This window comes from Leopardus geoffroyi, chromosome B1, assembly GCF_018350155.1.
Source record: "Leopardus geoffroyi isolate Oge1 chromosome B1, O.geoffroyi_Oge1_pat1.0, whole genome shotgun sequence".
NCBI classification, from domain to species: Eukaryota; Metazoa; Chordata; class Mammalia; order Carnivora; family Felidae; genus Leopardus; species Leopardus geoffroyi.
In genome coordinates, this window is record NC_059327.1 from 187,442,778 (window position 1) to 187,463,210 (window position 20,433).

At 39.1% G+C, this 20,433-nt stretch overlaps 1 protein-coding gene across 1 annotated transcript in view; it reads right to left on the reverse strand.

Moving 5' to 3' along the window:
• Positions 1–488: 488 nt before the first annotated feature.
• Positions 489–20,433, reverse strand: part of LOC123596119 (cytosolic beta-glucosidase) — a 133,213-nt gene continuing 113,268 nt past the window's right edge. Inside the window, exon 5 of the mRNA XM_045474387.1 lies at positions 489–606. Within this exon, the coding sequence (XP_045330343.1) occupies positions 566–606 (41 nt within the window). The 3' untranslated portion in view covers positions 489–565. The remainder of the gene's footprint in view (positions 607–20,433) is intronic.

Genomic DNA, 20,433 nt, shown 5'->3' on the forward strand with positions numbered 1-20,433 from the left:
AATGACACCAGAGGTACTCTTAAAGACATTGTTTTTAGATATTATTTCTTCTTTTATTTTCTTGTCCCTCATACTTCTCTCTGTCTTGATTTAATGGGAGGTATTTTAAGGCTATCTGGAGCAATGAAGGGGGTGGAGGTGGGGGATGGGTCATTTTATCTATTGGTAGGTTTTGCTAGTTGCCATTTTTAGGCCTTTTGACTTTCTCAATTCTATAGGGTTCTGAGTTTCTATTCCCTATTATTGTGCAAACTGACCTTATCTCTCTTGAACAAATCCCTTTTTAAAAAAAATGTTTATTAATTTATTTGGGGGATAGAGAGGAGAGAGAAAGCATGAGCAGGGGAGGGGCAGAGAGAGGGAGAGAGAGAATACAAGGCAGGCTCCATGTTCAGCATAGAGCCCAATGCGGGGCTCAATGCCATGACCATAAGATCAAGACCTGAGTCAAAATCAGGAAACAGGCACTAAACCAACTGAGCCATCCAGGCACCCCTGAACAAATCCCATGTTAATAACATTGTCACAGGTTGGGTTCTCCAGATATTAGATGCCGATGTTGGGGTTAGTGTACAGGATATTTGTTAAGGACCTTGGGATCAGCATCTGTGAAAGAGAAGAAAAGATAGGAGGACTGAGAAATTGAGTTATGGAGGCCCATGACAGCTTCAGCCTACCCCACAGGGAACTTGGGCACTAAAATTGTCCAAGACGATTGTCACAAACTGGGCTAAAACGGCTAGATGTTTATGCATCTGTTCTGATCAGTCATTGGACTGTTGCACCTTTGTGAAAGCTGACTAACTGCAGCCAAGTAATTCTGTGAAGAGGCTGTTATCTGATGGGTCCTGTTAATGGAACTTCCAGAAACAGAGGAGTAAGTCCTTCTATGAAGAGAGATCTAGACAAAATATCTTGTCCATCCCCATCCACTCTTGTGTTTCTCGACTATGCTTCTTAGCATGTTGAGTAGCCGATTTTCAACAATTCTGGTAGGCCTCTCTTCCTGGGGAAAACTTAGTACAAAAAGGTGAGTGGAAAAAACAGACAACTCCCACCATTGCAGATGGTCTCTGGACCACAACTGATATTCAGTGTCTCCATCCTCCACTAGATGATACAATAAATAGATTACATGGTTGTAAACCCACTTACACATTTCCTTGTTGTATATGCACCCCCTGGTCTGACACAATACAACGTGGGATAAACCAGTGAATCAAAGATCTATAAACCCTTCAATAGTGGTGCTGGTTGAGATCCTGAAAGCAAGACAGGAGAATGCACACACAGAATATGTATCTGTTCCTGTGAGAATTAATCACTGTACCTTTAATGATAAGAAAGAGGCCAATATAGTCACTTTGCCCCTAAGGTGACTCATTGGTCTCCTCAAAAAATGGTGCTGCATCTGGAGCCCTTCAATGGCATCTATTATTGATCAGTCGGACATTTAGCAGTGGCAATAGCTACATCAGCTTTGGTAAGTTTACCTTCATGTTGTTAACACCATTCATGGCCTCCATCACTGTTACCATGACCACCTCAATCATGTGTGCCTCATACCAGCACCGAGGAGGTCAATGACAGAAAAGTCATTCGAATACTTGGTTGTGTAGTATCTCTTTCATGAAGGATATTCTCTGATGGGTATTAATATGTCCTAATAAAGATATTTACACTTAGCACCCACCCCCATATGTTCATCCACATGCTGCTATCCCAGATCACCCTGTTCCTGGTCTTTTACTCTTTCTCATTTCAGATGTCTGACCAACTGTCCAGGATATTCACATCTGCACTTAAATCCATATATATTTTAACCTGAGGTAGTCACTCCTCTGAATACAAAAGTTGATGACCAAGTGTGCCACTAATATGTCTGCCAAACCTTCCACCCACATTCTTTTGTCCATAATTCAGTCACATACTCCTAACCTAATTGAAAGAGAGGCTAGACCAGCTACTCTTATTCTGTGCCTGGAGTGTTCAAACATTGTCTGTGCCACAGAGATTAACAGAGAATGGAGAAAAGGTAATGTTCAAGTCAAGAATTGTTGAGAATTTTCCAGAGCTATGTAAAGACACCAATTCTCAAAACTAGGAATTACAACAAATCCCAAGAGTGTTAAATAAAAAGAAACCACACCTCAGTCATCATCATAATACTGAAGAACACCAAAGTAAAAGAGGTCTTAAAAGATAGAGTGCCCACAAAGGAACAGAAATTAGACTGATTGATGACTTATCTCAATAGCGACAATCAAAGCCAGATTATATCGGAATAATGCCACTAATGTTATCAGAAAAAAAGAAAGTTGAACTAGTGTTCAAGAAAGAGGATAAAGACATTTTCAGATAAATAATATGTGAGTAGCTAACCTAGCACAGATCCTGCCTGGATTACAGTCTATAGGGATACACTTTAAACAAAAGGAAAATGATCGCAGAACATCTGAGATAGAATGGTGAGCAAAAAATACATAAGTAAATGAATAAGATTGAGAAATATGTGGGCAAATCTAAGTCAACATCGACAATTCAAAAGAACTACAATAATTTTTAACTGTTGGAAAAAACTAGAAGAGAGTTAAAATACAGAATAACAATAAGACTTAAATTGAGGGGAAAAGGTGATTAAGTATTTAGGGTCCTTGAATGTCTGGGAAGATGATAAAGTGGTGGTGGTGGTCGTGGTAGTTGAACAAGTCTGTTAAAGGCGTTAGAGTAACAAAAAAATACATTGAGCACATAACATCCAAACATATAAAAGGAAAAAAGAAATGCGAAAAAGATGATACATAATCATATTATTTTACCAACATATAGACCGGGAAGCAGCAAAATGAAACAGTATATTTTTAGGTGTACATATCAAACCATAAAGGAAATTTAGACAGTAATTTAGAGAAGATTCAGGATAGTGGTCACCCTGGGAAGAGTATGCAGGGAGGGGGAGCACCAAAAGGAATGCAAAAGGGAGGGTGGGAGAGGATTAGGGGAACCTAGGTTTCTATTCTTAAAGCTAGACAGTGAGTACCCAAGTATTTATTTTATTATAATCTTTTTTTTTTCAACGTTTATTTATTTTTGGGACAGAGAAAGACAGAGCATGAACGGGGGAGGGGCAGAGAGAGAGGGAGACACAACATCGGAAACAGGCTCCAGGCTCTGAGCCATCAGCCCAGAGCCCGACGCGGGGCTCGAACTCACAGACCGCGAGATCGGGACCTGGCTGAAGTCGGACGCTTAACCGACTGCGCCACCCAGGCGCCCCATTTATTATAATCTTTTAAAGGAATCAAAAATGTTTTAAATACTCTTTTCCATGTATATTTCATCAAAAAATAAATCTACTAAAATAAAGGTAAGGATGTGAGTTGAGGGATGTGTTAATTAACTTGATTATTGAAATCATTTCACAATGTATATGAGCATCAAATCATCACGTTGTATGCTTTGAATATATTACAATTTTATTTGTCAATTATACCTCAATAAAAACTGAAAAAAAAAAACCAATAAGTAAATAAGTGAACAAATAAACAATGAAAATGACTTGCCAATTCTGAGTGTGCAAAGTGCCCATGACTATTAATCATTATAGGTTGTCAGCACATATATTTTAGAGAAGGAATGGACAGTGTCAATTAAGGCAATCAATCAATCCAGAAAAACATTAATCCAGCAATTTGAGTAAGTAGAAATCAATTAAGAGTGGTTCCACTCTGGGTATATAAAACTATTTGGATGTACTCTCCCTGGAGAAGAGAGGAGAGAAGAAAAGTACTCCTAGTTTGGTTACTCAGCAACTACTCTTGAGTATTGGGTCTGGGTTTGTCTGACTGCAATGTGTTAGATTCTATATGTGCTAATGGCATAATATGGTATGCATACTGAATTTCACACTTTATGGGCTATATCTCTTTCTATACAGCTTTTGTTCCTCCACGGAAAGTATAGCAACAGGTTATTGGTTAACAACAACAACAAAAATGATAGTTAATAAGGCTTGTATTTCTTCTAAAGTTGCTTGAATAGTGTCTGCTCAGTTCCATGAAGAAACTAGGATAAAATAATGGTATACATTTTAATAAAATATGCAGGGAGTTTGAACATTAAAACTGCCATTATTAGTATTACCATTATCAGTAGAAAAGTTGTATACCTAATTCTCCATACATTATGCTAAAAAATTAAAGCATTATATCTAATGCAATGTCAAACACAATGTTAATATAAAAACTAACTACAGGAAAGTACAAATGTGAAAGAATGGAATTCTAAATGAACAGATTAGAAAGATGGTAGCAAGAAGATATCCTCAGCTTCTAGAATCAGCACAGAGGGTTTTCTAATGCAGCACTCTGAAAAATAATTCATTCATGGAAGTTCTACCTGTCATCATTTACATTTTCATAAATGATACGTAAAATGACTAGTTGTTAAAATGCAATATTGACATCAGGTTGATAATGAATCAACAACCAAGAAATGCCCAGGAGTGTATTCATCCAAACTATCATAATTGGCCAGACCCTGTGATTTGTCAGAGAGAAATGTGAGAATAAAACAATCAGGATCCCTGCCTCTTTGGGCGAGTGAAGCAAACAGGTAAAGTGAGTCCCTTGTTTCCATTTCCCTGTATCTTAGTAGGTGCTTACTCAAATGTTAACTAACTTATGGTTGGGTAGCAGGTTGAGTAAAAGTGCTTTCAGAATACCAAGGAGCAGGAAATATTTGAGCTGAATCTTTAAGGAAGGACACGACATTTCCAAGAAGAGAGATATTCCACTAACAGAGATCAATGGAAAGAAAGATGTTTTTTTTCCCCTCCAAAATGTAAGATAACACAGGGCTAGACGGACATGTAAGCCCTGAAGGATTCCGAGTGCCTGTAACAGAAGCTGAGAGTGGAGATGAGATTGGGAGGTTGATTGGACCATGTATGAACGGCATCTATTCCAAAGTAGTTTGTACTTTCTCCTACAGAAGATACAAGGCCTTCAGAGGTTTGCATGCAGGAAGCAGGCATGCAGGTTTTATTTCTCTAAGGAGGAGAGCTCCTGCAGCATAACAGAATGGCTTGGGTGAAGTGTGCCATGCTGTAGGCCCTGAGTCAGTGACCACTTGTGTGTGATGGAAGGTGTCCAGGTGGTGGAAACCTAGTGGGAAAGGCAGGTAAAATCAGGGGATGGATAACTGCTATATGAAGGTTAAGTGTTGTGATAAAAATATACACAGTGGCGCTTTGGAAGCACACAGGAGGGCTACCTACTTCACGGTGGAGAAGTCAGGGAAGGCTTCTAGGAAAAAGTGAGACTAGGAAATCAGGAAATAAAGGCAAATAATGTACTCTAATAAATTGCTCAGGACACAACCATTATGTTAAGAGATCATAACTGATTCTTATCCAGTGGCATGCATTTTGGGGAACATGGCAAGTATACATATGAAAGTAATTAATGTAATAAATGAATAAAATCATCAGAACAGCATTTAATCTTCTTAAGCACAAGGAATGTTTAACTGATTAATCGTGCACAGTGAACATTTATCAAGGGCTACACATCAGAGAAGCTTCAAGAGAACCTTCAGGAGTGCCAGAATTGTATCCAATGGGATTCCCACCTTGGAAAGGGGTTAGAATGGGTCCTATTTCCCTGAGTCTCTTTCAATACTGAGGTTCCATTTCTGCTACTTTCTAGCTCAAGAAGCTTATAACCTAATTGATGAGGCAGACTTTTCATGCCAGAAAAGAATAAAGCTAAAACAAGGCTTATACAAAAGTAGGAGTAAGTAGTTTGGCGCAAGCCGAAACTTCATGGCGTTTCTGAGAGATGAGTGGAGAAACCTGGACTAACGAATTCCAGACAGAGGGGAATTCCTGGGCAGAGGGCCTAGGAATATGCAGAACCATGGCTTTCTCTTTTCTTTCTTCCCTCCTGCCTCCCATCCTTCTGCCACCCCTTTCGTTCCTTCTGTCAATAGATATTTACTGAACCTAGAATTTCTCTTCTAATCAAAACGTATTTCTTCACTGCAAGTTGTTGGTGGTTCCATGAAGGGACACCAAAATGAGAAAACCTACCCTCCCCTTCTTCCCTCCTAAATCTAATTCCATCTTCTGGAGACAGGAATAGGGCATTGACCAGGGAATATATCCCCAAAAAAGTGGTGCCCAAACTAAATCATGAAGGAGCCCAGAAGATACGCCAGGTGGAAAAATAGCTCACACCAAACCAAACTAACAGAGTGCGGCATGTTTCAGGAACTACTAGGATCCAACTAGGGCAGAAGCTTAGGGTAGTGAAGAGGGGTGAGAGGTAGAATCCAAGGAATCATGCAATAATGACTCTCAGGACAGCAGACAGACCTGGCTCATGGCAGGAACCGTCAGAGATAAGGTTGAATAGGTCATCTAAGGTCCTGCTGACTGGAGAACAGAAACAAACTTGACAGAAACAGGCTCCTGCTAGCCTTCAGAACTGTATTTGCTAAGCAGTTTTGCACACTTGAAAGCAATCTGGGTACATATAGGCCTCCTGACTATAGTTTGTGTTACCTGTAATTATTATTAATTAAGGCAGAGACTCATGTCTATGAAAGTAGTGTGGAAATCTGCAGGGTTCATTTTTGTATTTGTCAACTTTTATTTGAAAACAGCAGGTGAAATTCTGATTTGAGCAACGTTTAGCCTCAAACTATCATGCAGATTGTTTTGGTATCCATGTAATTGCAAAAGACTGCTTTGGTCGAAGCTCCTGAACACTTTTTATTGCTAATTTTGGCAATAAACCTGTTAATTAGTTAATTGTAAAACATTAGTGAATCAAGCAAAAAGAATCCATCTGTTTATAAAATTTCAAAGATCTCTTCTGGGCATAACATTTAAAAACAAGAGCTGGCTTGCACTCTATTGCCTACTAACTACAGACCATCTCTTTGGAATATTTGTACAGTCTCCACTAGGACTAAGAGGTGATATTTTAATGCAACCATTTGCCATATTTGAAGGCAATTTTGTAGGTACATGGTGCTGCATACCATGTGTTTCAGGGACTGTTAGAAAATGAAAAATTAGTGAGGGATACACAACTTTTTCATTGATATCCCAAGCTGAACCTAGAAATAATTAGCCAAGCAGGAAAAGAAAGCAGAAGGACACTGCACACAGGAAAACACAGTTATAAAAGCAAGTCAGAAAAACAACAACAGAGGACTGCAAAAATTCCTAACAAGGAGAACCAGTAGTGCACACAGAAAAGGGCAACAGAGAAGACTGGCGAGTTGGACAGGGTCCAGACTGTTACAAACTTAAATTTCCATAGAGAAGAAACCTCCTGCAACTTTACTAACATAGTGTGGGGAATCCACTGAAAATCTTCCATCTAGTGAGTGTGGTAAAGAATTGGTTTTTAGGAGTATGATGAAAAACGTTGTGAATCTTTCACTTGGAAAACTGGGAGGATCCTAAGGTCTTCCTTGTCCTAGCTCCCAGAGGCAAGTGTAGTGGAAAGCCTGGAAAAAGCCTGGGCACCCAAAAAGGAAGTAAGAGAAAAGGTCACCACACTAAAAGCCAGAGATGTGGGTTCTAGTTTCAGCCCCATACTGACTAGCTGGGTAGCAAAAGCATGGAGTTCATCTTCCCTGAAGTTCTACTTTTCTTTCTAATTGGGAAAGTTGTATGGGGACACATTTAGTCTGGGTTTGGAGGAATAGATTGATATGGTTCCATCCACAGTCCCTTCTGTGTATAGCTCAGTTATTGATAGCCATCAGGATATAGAGATTGCTTTAAGGAATTCCTCCCACCCAAAACAATCTGATTCCCTGACATGAAGGTACAGGGCCGGAGGCCATATCACAATATGGGCAAAGGCACCCAAAACTGGAAGTATGGAGGTTTCAGGGAAGAAACAAGGTTTGGAATATAAAACTACTAGCTGCTAGTCCGTGGTCTAAAATCACACATAGATGATGTGGTTTTGATGGAAACCCAATTATAATGGAAGTTACTACATTTGTTATAATCTGAATTTTTGGTTCTGACTTGTAACTTAATATCCGAATTATTTCCATTGATATTTTTATTGCCGATCTTCATAGTTTTTTTATTCCATTAATTATCTGAATTTGCTCTTGGATCTTTAATAAATAAATTTAACAATAACAAAGGTACTGTGCCAGTATATAGTCATAAAAATCACTTGTTCTCTTTCTTTCTATATCCCCAAACATCTTAAATATCCTTCTAATATGCAATTAAAACGAGTACAGAGTTGGCTTCTGGAGAAGAGCATCAAAGGACCCCAAATTCTCAAACATTCTTTCATTTATGCTTTCCTTTGCTGTGGACTTCCTTATGTCTTGATGCAACTAGCTATTTCAACATTATGAGGGTCCCAGCCACCAATAATTCCAATGCTCATGTTTCTGCCTTATCATAGATTACCTAGTTGTAAGTCGGAATTCCATTTATTTCTTTATATTAAGACCTGGCTTTAATATTCTCACCCTGGGTGGGGGGGGGGGGTCCCAGTGGCTATCTATTATTAAGTACTCTGATTTGCTCATGAAATCCTCACTTAAATATTCAACAAAACTTGAAGAAGTTAAGGTATCAGGATATGATGAAGTAGAAGGAGCACTGAGTTAGGAGTCCAGTACAGTCTTGAGAGCTGGGTGGCCTTGAATAATGCATATAATCTCCTTCAGCCCCAGTTTCCCCAACTATAAAACTAGGGTGGGACCAGTTATCATTTTAGATGTCCTCCTGTTAAAACATTCTGAAATTTGATTTCCCAAGCTGCTTTTGGGAGCATCCATTTGCTTCCATCCTGGCAAGCAGAGGCCAATGCTATTATAACCTGACAGCTGGAGAGATAGACAAAGAATAAAAGCTTCCCTAAGTGTTCCTGATCCTCCTTTTTTGTAAATAAATGAAAAGACTTCATTTTCCAGAGCAAATCCTGAGTTGCAAATGCCATTTTTTTTTTCTTCATGGGAAGGTAAAAAAAAAATTAGCATTTAAAAATATGCCAGCATGTAACATTTCGTTTGTTTCCATAATGTCTGATTTAAGGATAAAGATCTTTTTTTCAACACTGAAAGCAAAACCTCCTAATTCATCTGGCTTACGGGATCATTTACATATCCAATGGAACATTTATTTTATCTGACCAGAATTGAAGATGATACAACATTCTCGGCTGAGATTAAAAATATATAAGGATGGAATATTGATGGCAACACACAATATAGAGGAGAACAGCCCAGATGATGCACCGAGGATGATAAGAATGAAATGGTTCCTAGCTAAAGTGAAATCATAACCTCAAAAGATATAGATTAATGACAGTGGTTTCTAAGATTGAAAAAGGAGAGGCAAGGATAAAAGAGGAATAAATTTAAGCATTTCAACAAAGGATGGGGAAATTTAAAGGATAATGTTAATTGAATTATGTGTTGTAACCAGATAATACTCCATTATACAGAGATGAAAGCCACGGTCATATCAAACCATCTAGCCGAAAGATGTCAACTTGAATCTGCAAGGGTTATTTTTAAAGCGGCAGACTCTAATATGAGTCTGAATTTCAGGAGTACAATTTTAGTTTAAGCTTATTAATTTATAATGGTGATAAACTTAGTTTGATTGCTCAGTAACATATATCCAGATTTATGACAACACTGGGATAACTGAATGCGTTGTTACTTTTCATCTAGAATTCATTGATTTGTTTTGTGTCTATTTACTGAGGTCTCCTATGTGTCCATAATCCCAAGTGGCCCATAGGGCTCGGTTTTTTCAAACTTCATTCATTCAACTAACCTTTCCTAAGTACCTTCTGTGTAGAAAGTATTGTGCTAAAGTTCAGAGCCTAAAGGACATTAACGCACTTTTTGAGGACAGGAGCCGTATCATTTTCACATGCCTAGCAAGAGGGCCGGACCTAATTTTTGTCACTGGTGAATATTAAAACAAACAGAACATTCTAGGGAGGCAAATACAAAATCAAATAATATTTTACATGTCTACAACCATGAACTAAAGAAGTTGGAAGAGATCTTATATGTCATTGGATCTAATGTTTCCTAAGTTTGTTTCATGGAATAAAAGTAATGGATGTTACTAAAACAAAAGGGGGTGGGAGATTCCTTCGTCAAGTAAGTCTGGAAGGCAGCAGTGCCCCACCGCTATGCCACCAATGCTGCTCAGCTCAGGTCAACTAAGTTTGGAAAAAATTGAATCAAGCAAGTTTCTTCTCAAAGACTTTGACATGCCAGAATTTTGTCTTTATCTCAAAATCAGATATAGCACATAACATCTCCAACTGTGTTCATCCAGGGGGCACTTTTGCAGAGCCACATCTCCTGAAGACAACGTTCTAACCTTGGAAAAGGATCAAGTGGTCCATTTTCCTGGTTTCAGCCCTTAATCCCAACCACCTTTCATCTAGCAAGAGAGAACTTTGTCCCTCTGCTTAAATAATTCTGTGAAGAAGTGATTCATCCTATTTTTTGAACAGACTGTTTCTATAGTTGGACAGCCTTAACCCCCCATTAGAGATCTTCTGCAACTTGAGCTGAAATCACCTCACAGTCCACTGAGAACAGGTGTCAGCAAACAATGGTCTGCAGGAAAAATCGGCCTATTGTTTACTTTTGCATGGCCCTCAAGTTCTCAAGATAAGAATGGGCTGTACATTTTTTAAAGACTGTAAAATAAAAAATGAAGAAGAATACACAATAATGATCACATGTGGCCCACCCAGCTTAAAATATTTACAATCTGGACCTTTACCAAAGAGTTTGCAGACTTGTGCCCTAAAGTAGTAGTTTCCAGACTTTGAACATGCACTCTGTAGTGAGCAACCTCAAAAGTAGTCCCAAAGGATCCCTGCATCCTTGTGTTCAAGTCTTTGTACAATCTCTTCCCTTGAGTATGGGCTGGATTTAGCAATTCACATTTATTCTATTCTATTCCATTCCATTCCACTCTATTCAACAGACTTGCTTCTATTTTGTTGTGTTGAATAGAATGTGGCAAAAGTGATGGAATGTCTTTTCTAAGATTAAGTTATAAAAAGACTGGCTTCTGACCTGAGTGCTCTCTTGCCCTCTCGCACTCGTCTACTCTGAGGGAAGCCAGCTGCCATATTGTGAAATACCACCATATTTCCTACTCTATAAAAGGGCAAGGAAAGCAGGAAGTCCTCCAGCCAACAACCAATGAGGAACTATGGCTTCCAGTCCAATAGTCTAGTCTTCAAGGAACTGGATTCTACCTACAAGCAGGTAATTGAACTTAAAATGCATCATCCTCCAGTTGATCCTTCAAACATGATTACAGCACTGGCCAACAGCTTTATTTCAAGTTCATGAGAGACCTTGGGCTAGAAGCAGCCAACTAAATTATACCCATATTCCTGATCCATAAACACTGTAAGATAATAAATGTTTGGTGTTTTAAGATGTCATGTTTTGGGATAATTATTACCTAGCAATAGATAAGTAACATATATTCCCATCAGAAAAAATTTTTTCAGTGTGCCATCCCAATGTATGTATATTTACTTATGAATTATAAACATGCATTCCTATAAAATTGACTTTAATTACTAGGAAAGCTTACATCCTTTAAAATTTTTAGGTAAAAATACAGGAATTTTTAATAACTTTTTTATGGGTATGGACCCTACTGGATTGGTTTGTCCGTCCCCTGATGTGTCCACATCTACTTTGAAGAACAACGTGATAGAATAACATACAATATCGTACTAACACAAGCACTCCCCAAAGTTGTAAACATAACATTTTATTTGTATGATCACTATATGCTTTCAACAGAATCAGATTTTTCTGTCTAAAATATTTTATTTCTTCAGAAATGTTAGTTCTCCATTCATGCTAATCAGTGGACAACTCATCACAGATGTCACCTTGGAAACCTATACTTAGGTCTGTAGAAAATTTCAGATGTCTGAGAGAATTTGTTCCTGTCTTAAGGGTTGCTTGGCCACTGAAGAGGAATGTTAACAGCTGTGGGAGAAGCAATTAGTGTCCATTCTATCCTGATTGACAATTCTGTAAAATGCCCAGTAGCATTTTCTATGGTTTTACAAAATGGCGACCTTCTGTTTCAGAGTGCTGGGTAGCTATTGAGTTCTGGGTACAGTTATCATCTTGCAGATGCCCCATGTGGCTTCCAATTAGAGAACTGGGCCTAATTTCACTCCCCAACCAGACTGAAATATAAAAGAGACAGATAAGACCTTCAGAGTGAGGCATGGACAGAGATTTCAGGCAAGCAGAATACATGAATATCAACTTTTAGGACCATTCAATTAAAAATGCAAAAGCAGAGCTCTCTGAGAAACTGGGAGACTCTGGATGAAAGGAGAGAGATTAGCGAGAACCCTGCAATGAATGCTCTGTTTTCATACAATGCCCTAATCAGGAGGACAAGTGGCAGTTGTTAAGAAGCAGTGAGATTCAGAACAATGCCTTTCCCCGGGAAGTAGTCACTACAAAACAAGAGCTAGAGCTGTAGTAGGACAATACTGACTTGTACACATGAAAAAGAATAATTACTTTAAGACACTATGCTCCACATTTGGGAAGCTTCCCTGGCCCAAAAACAAAAATACTAGAAACTGGAAAGTAGTGGGTTATTTTTCCCTTGGCCTCCGAACTTCCTATTTTTGTCACTATGCATTTCATATTATCCCAATTATCTAAGTTAGTGCATTAATACAGAAATACTATGATCTTCCATTTTCCCTAATTAAGACTATTAGGAAGACATTTTATGCTCTTATTTTTTTAATGAAATTCAATTTAAAGTCACTGTATCAGATCTTATTAGCTGCTACATTATAACATATAATATTTCATTGGGGGCAAAGTGCCTAAATCAAAAATTAGATCCAAACTTCAAAAATACAAACTATGATAGTAACATAGTCATGGTCCTTTGCATATATTTCATCCTGTATAAAATAAAACTTTCCTTGTGTCAAGTTTTAATCAAGAATGTCCCCAGGAAATACTATGCCATGGAAGATCTAGGAAGAAATTGTACCATTCCATCTTTTGAATAATAGAGGGTCCAAATTAAAGATTGTGAATATTTTAAGGACAGTCGAAGAGGTGAGTAAAGGAGTTGAGACACCCTATATCGTTTTTTTAAAAAGAAAAACGGGAAAATTTCATTTAGTTAATACAGCAAGTGTATTGAAGTGTTAACTGCATGCTAAGCATGAAGCTGATCATCTTGGTATAGGATAACGTACTGCAGGAAGATATCTCCAGTATCTAGCACATAGTAATTGCTCAATACAAGACTTTTGAATAAATGGATAAATAACCTTACTGTCTTCCCCTGAAGGAACATACAACCTACTTGGAATTAATAGGCATTACTTCATGTAATTTTCACCCTATATCTATGAGAAAGGAAATATTTTTAAGCTAATTTTTAAAATTTTTAAAGTTTATTTATTTATTTTTGAGAGAGACAGAAACAGCAAGAGTGGGGGAGGGAAGAGAGAGAGAGGGAGAGACAGAATCCCCAGCAGGCTCTGCGCTGTCAGCATATGTAATAGGTCAACTTATAAAATGTCAGAAAGCTTATTGCATATAAGTTCGGCTTAAACTCACCTTTCGTGAATAATTGAGATAAAAGCTTATGTAGTCCCCTATTAGGGTTATCGGAAATTACTAACCACCCTATCTCACTTCTGTAACTTCGCCTGCTTGCTGAATAGGTAACTTAGGTTGCAAAATGCTCCCCCACCCCTTCTACCAAGATCTGGCCTAGGCAAGACCAACATGTAAAAAGTCACAAACTCACTGCCCCTCAGTATCTTAGGTGTCTAACTATGATTGGTCATTTTAAACCCTCTTAGGACAAAGAACTTTAAACTGCTAGGTTCCTGCCAGAACTAACGTCTGTGTGTCACAATATAATTGGCCACCATGAAATGCTATAAATTGTAACTGGCTAACTAAATAATGAGGTACTCTGGCTTGCTAAAATCCATAGAAACTCACTGCTACCTTTGTTCGGGGCCATTCTCTGCACTTTTCTCCTTAAGATCAGGAGATCAGGTTTGGCCCAGCCGTGAATAAAATCTTGCCTCGCTTTCTATTCGGCATCTGGCAGGTTTTCTTTGACAGCACCCTGTTTCACATAGAGCCCGATGCGGGGCTCACACCCACGAAACCGTGAGATCATGACCTGAGCCTAAACCAAAATCAGATGTTAAGCTAATTTTTTCAATGAAGAAACTGAGGTTCTGAATCTCAAGGTCAGAGAACTAGAGAGCAGTGGAACAGACTTCAACCCTGTCTGTCTGACTCTGGAGTCCAGGTAATAACTTGGTATCTTCAGCTACTGATGTTTTGCTCTTCTGAGAGATGAGGACTGCCCTCAGTGATCTCCTGCTAGTCCTTCAGTCCTGGACTCTTGCTAATGTTTTCTTCTCTTGTCTATTATTCTCCCTCAGAAATGATACAAAATAACAATTCAGTTTCCTGCGGGAAATCTTCCAGCCGTAATTATTAAAACACAAGTAAACATGTACCTTTGAAGCTTGAGGGAAAACCATATTTCAAGTCAAACCTTGGGGGCTACCTGGAAAGCCACTTGGCATGTACCCAAAGCTCAGAACAACCACCTCCAGGACAACTGATACTCAGGGATGTTTTCTTTGTCATTGCTGGACAGGAGGGACCTTTCTCAATGATTTTCTGTCACCACATGAAAGTGATAAGTTCTATGAACAGTTTAATGGCCAAATAAAGGATTTCTGGATACCCCATAGAGGGGATTCTCAATTTTGCTGTGCTCCCAGTACATCTCACAGATATGCTTCGAGGACACATCGATGTTCAAATTTCCACCAGGGCTTGGAATTGTCTATTTCTCTTGGAACAGCTCAGCACTGGCAGGGTTCAGCTGAGACTAAGGATAAAGCACCTTAGGAAGTTGACAGTCAATAAAATATGGGGCCTTGTTTTGAGCTGATGGGAGCAAAAAGGTTTTTTATTTAAGGCCTGACTTTTTAAAGCCTTAATAAATTTGAATAAAAGAAACCATAAAATGGGTAAAATATGCCAGAAAGTAAAAATGACCACTGGGATTCCTCAACCAATAGGGACAAGTGGTTTCGCACAGCCACAATAGCTTCTTGCCTGATTTTCATTTTTGTTTTTGTTTTTACAACATTACTTTAATTATACCATTCCTCCTTAATACTCCCTCACTCTTGAAGGAGGTTAAACAACTCTTGGCCAACAGACTTCATTCATTCACCCAAAATCAAATCTGACTGAGAAAAGTGGCAACTCTGAGTCCCAAAACACTGACAGATTGCCAACTGTAAAAAAAGGCAGGAACTTCTGGAAACACCACAGAATTGGTCACACCCACATTTCTGTAATGTCTGATCTGTAGCATATCGTTGGTCTATACTGAATTCTTCCCACAAACATGGCTGTTGGAGGTTAGAGGTTTGCTCTTCGCATGCGCTCCGGACGTCTTACTCAATCTTTGCACCCCTGTTTGTCAGACACACTAGATAGAGGTGAATGATCATCATGAGAATTAAGCAAAAGTTTTAAATCTCAGAAGTTCTTTTAAATCTCATTGGGTTTATGGGGTCCCTGGGTGGCTCAGTCGGTTGAGCCACTGACTTTGGATCAGGTCATGATCTCATGGTTTGTGAGTTTGAGTCCTGTGTTGGGCTCTGTGCTGACAGCATGGAGCCTGGAGACTGCTTCCAGTACTGTGTCTCCCTCTCTCTGCTCATGCTCACTCTCTCTCTCTCTCTCAAAAATAAATAAAACATTTTTTTAAAAATTAAAACAAACAATAAATCTCAAAAGTTTACAAAATGCTTTCAGATATACAATTCAATCCTTGTAACAACTTTGTTATGAGAACATGCATTCTACAATGAGGGAAGAAATTTGGAGATGTTCAATGACAAGATTAAGATGATCAAGGCATTTAAACGGTGGTGCTGGGAATCTACTTAGCTCTTCTGATTCTTAGGCCAATACTCCTTCCAGCTCTCCATCACTAAGGTTAGTTGACTCAATGGCATACACCAAGGGCTCTCAACGTGAGGAGAGTCAGCAGCAGTGTCTGGCAACTCATGAGACATGCAAATTCTCAGGTTTCTCCCCCAGACCCACTGAATCAGAAATTCTGGGACAGGGCCCAGCAATCCATGTTTCTACAACTTCTCCGGGTGATGCTGATGGCTGCTAATGTTTGAGAACCACTGGCATACAGTTCCTACTTATGGTATCATGAAGTCATCTCAGAAACAGACCTTATATCAGTCGTCCTTCTTAAAGCTTCCAGAAGACTTGAAAGCCAGAAGGGAGCAGAATGTTTAAAGCTTAACCATACAATGCAGGTGCTGTGGCCTTTACTGGAAGATTTTCTCCCCCTAATCTCTATCATTTGGAGATAAAGGAAATGGTTTTCATTTCTTGAAGTCAAGATCATCCAACTACTCAATTTTGTTAGAGTAAAAAAAAAAAAAAAAAAAAAAAAAAAAAGATCTTTATTCTATGGAAATCCTTTCTCAAGGATCTTCACTTCCTTCTCAGTCTGCCCAGGACAATGGTTTTATCCAATTCATGGGCAGCCAAAAAGAGTGACTACTTCTCCCCACCACTCACCCACTCCAGGCACACTGTAAGTGCCTACTCTTTCAAGGGCTTTATTCCCGTGTATTTTAAAGTGTGCATGTCTTGGATTTCATCGAGAAAAAAGAAGGGAGGTGAGGCTCCCCTGTCATATGCTCCATAGCATCTGTACTTGTTCACAGTGCTCATCACATTTCTAATTACTTGTTCAATGTCACTGTCTAATTACTTGTTCCCCACATGTTCTCTATTAAGACTTTTAGAGGCCCTAAGCTCTGACACGATAATGGTGTCTCCTCCAACACCATATGGATTTTGAAATTAGGGAAAAAAATCAAAACTTTCAAATAAGTTTAAGGTGTCCAACAGGTTTTCATATTGCCCATGATGACACTTCAATACTTTACATCAAATATCATAGACTGAGCATAAGTTTTTAAATTAGGGAGGAGGGTGACTCTTCCTTTGTGGGTGCCCCAAGCATGGGGGTCTTCATGTTGGGTAAGCCAGCCCCATTTCTATCCAAATTGTACATTTCATGAGGATCAAGCTACATCTATCTTAGTCACAGTGTAGTCCCACTGCTGGCACAATGTCTGAGCCAAGATAGGTTCTTAAGAAAGGTCTGATGAAAGAATAGGAGGGCGAGTGAGTGAGTGAATCAGTGGTTGGATGGAGCAAGAGGAAGGCAGTGAGGTAGAAAAGCTAAGGTGACAGGGAGGGAAGGTGAGGGAAAAGTGGTGGTAGAGACGAGGCAGGAAGGGAGAGAGGGCAGAAAAGCAGATGACAATAAATCCAGTTGGTTACTATCTTAATTCTGCTATAGTTTAAGAGAGAGATGTACTGGTACTAAACTCCCTAGCCTACTGCTAGAGCTCAAAGAATCATCTGTTTCATTACTGCTTAATTCTAGAATAAATGTTGCCATCATCCTCTTATAGAATTATGAACTGTGTCTTTATTTACTTACACGGCACAATTTTCAAATACGTGACAGCCCATTGCTCATGTCTTTGTCATGGAATTAGGGAAATGTAGCATAAGCTTTAAATTTGTAGCCGCTGTCCAATCAATGAGGAGGGCCCACCATGCAGATAGCTCTGTGATACATGAAGTTAGCTATTCAACAGTTGCAGTCTTTGGGACTTTTTGATTTCTGTCACCCCGAAAAATGAACAGCATTTGTGCTGACAGCCTTTTTTCTTTCCCAATTCACCCCTTTCTAATGAATCTATTCTAAAGCATGTTACGCATTTAAATAAATTTTACACGCCATATCAAAACAGCAATATTAACAGTACTTGTCGCCACAATATCCCATGCAAATTACAGAGAACTTACACATGCAATACATTTAGCCAAAATGGGGCTTTTAGATGACAGCAATCTTATAAGGTGTCAACACACAGCAATGATATGCAGACCCTATTTTCTACTTTTTCCTGATGAGAACAAAAGTATGCTTTGGCACAGCATTCAAATTCATCAAATAAGCACCCAAGAACGGATTTATTGCACAGGCTAAAGTTGAGTAAAGAAGGCCCATATGCTGTGTAAAAAAGCTTCTATATCTTTAGGTCCCCAGATCCTAATGTGACAAGGATATTATTATCCACTAGAGTCATAAAGCCTTTTATAGAGATATTTCCCCCCTTAGCCCTGTTATTTTAATTTGTGCACAGATTTTAGCACAGGCAATTTCCCCCTGCAAGGGCTTTTCACTAATAGAATTATACTGTCTTAGCTCAAAATGGCCTTTGGTTCTTAGTCCACTGGGCTCAAAAGATTATTTTCTTGTGTGGAGAGCTCTCCACACCACCCGGGAGCCCACCATTATCTGTACCGAACACCCCAATCCTCCACATCCTCCAACAGGCTACACAGCTGGGCCCAGCATGAAAATGACAACCATTCAAAACTCCACAAGTTTATTTTCCTCTGGCTGGGCATCTCGGCTTCTGGACTCCCGTCAACACCATCACAACACATGCCTTTCAATAAAAAGTGATCCTAACAGGATTAAATGTAATTTAGAGTCAATAAGGAGAAGTTTGCCATCGGGCGGAATTATAATAGACAGTATGATCAGAAGGTAGAAAATCTGGAAGGGTTTCAGGGGTGCATTCTACTGTAAAAAAAAAAATGAAACAGAGCAGAGAAAAAAATTCATTCCCAGCCAAAACCTTTCACTAGTTCTATCTCTCACGCAAATCAATTCACAGTCTATTAAAGTAATAAGAACCATGTACTATCATTTACAGGGAGGAAAAAGAGAGAGGGAGAGAGACATTTACAGGAGAATGGAAAGGTAGTGTGATCTCTCTGCCAGTTCTCTGTTGCTATGTAACTAATATTTTTGGTTCTATACAACATGGAGAGGACAAAGGGTGCATGGCGGCCACCACAGACTTACATTTGCTGCAGGACAGTTCCCAAATCATGACTCCACAGGCAGCAGCCTTGGGAAGGTTGTTACTTTTGGAGAAGGCAACCCTCCACCCCTTTTCAGGGTGGATCTAGAAAAGTCATGGGAGAATTGAACAGTGAAATGGACTCTATTCCAGGGAAGAATAATCCTCCACTGCAAGAAGAATGAGCTGCTTTCTCAGAGCTGCCCGTAGAGATGCCCATCACTGAAGCACTGCTTCAGTACAAATGGAAGAAACCAGGGAGATGGGCATGTTGCAAAAATGCATTGCCTGAAATTATTTCCCTAATTTTGAGTCTTCACATCACTATTAACGGAAAATAAGAGCTACCAACTTATAAGACATCGTACTTACCACTTAATGGAGGAGTTTTTAAGTTATCTTGCCTGTGTCATCTCTCTTAATGCTCACTACAGTCCTAGAAAGCAGCTAGTTTTATTTTAATTCTCACTTCACAGATGAGGACAACCTTTTAGGTCCATCCACCATGTCACAAGTGTCAGGATTTCATTCTTTTTTATGGCTGAGTAATATTCCATTATTTATGCATGCCACACTTCCTTATCCATTCATCTATCAGTGGACACTTGGGTTGCTTCCATATCTTGACTATTGTAAATAATGCTGCAATAAATACAGGGATGCATATATCTTTCCAAACTAGGGGTTTGGTTTTCTTTGGGTAAATACCCAGTACTGGAATTACTGGACCTTAGGGTGTCTTTATTTTTAATTTTTTGAGGAATCTCCATTTTATTTTCCCCAATGGCTGTACCCATTTATATTTCCCACCAACACTGTATGAGGGTTCTCTTTTCTCCACATCATCGCCAACACTTGTTATTTCTTCTCTTTGTTATTTTAGCCATTCTGACAGATGTAAGGTGATACCTCATTGTGGTTTTGATTGTAAACGCAGCCCCTTTATTACAGGAGTAGTCTTGTTCGGGTATATGCCATAGCTGGGAAAAGTAATCAGCTCATTAGAAGACAGGATTCAAAAAGAAAATGGGCTGGATGAGTGCAGAAGCAAAGAAAATGTTTGGCATAGATGCTGGTAGTGTTAGAAAAAGAAGAAACCACACATCTACAACTTTGTGAAATGACTAGCTGTGGAGTATGGAAAATCCACTGAAGTTTTAGAGACACGGGGGATTTCATATTCAAATGTTCCAGCTCGGTTAAATTATGTGTCAGGGTGTCTTATTGAAAATAACCAGGGTGCCAGGACTGATTCTGCCACAACTCTATCAGGAAAGAATATGAAGTAGCTTTTTGATGTTTGGAAACACATGTATGGCTTGCAATTCTGGCTTTACTGCTCTATAGTTGAGAC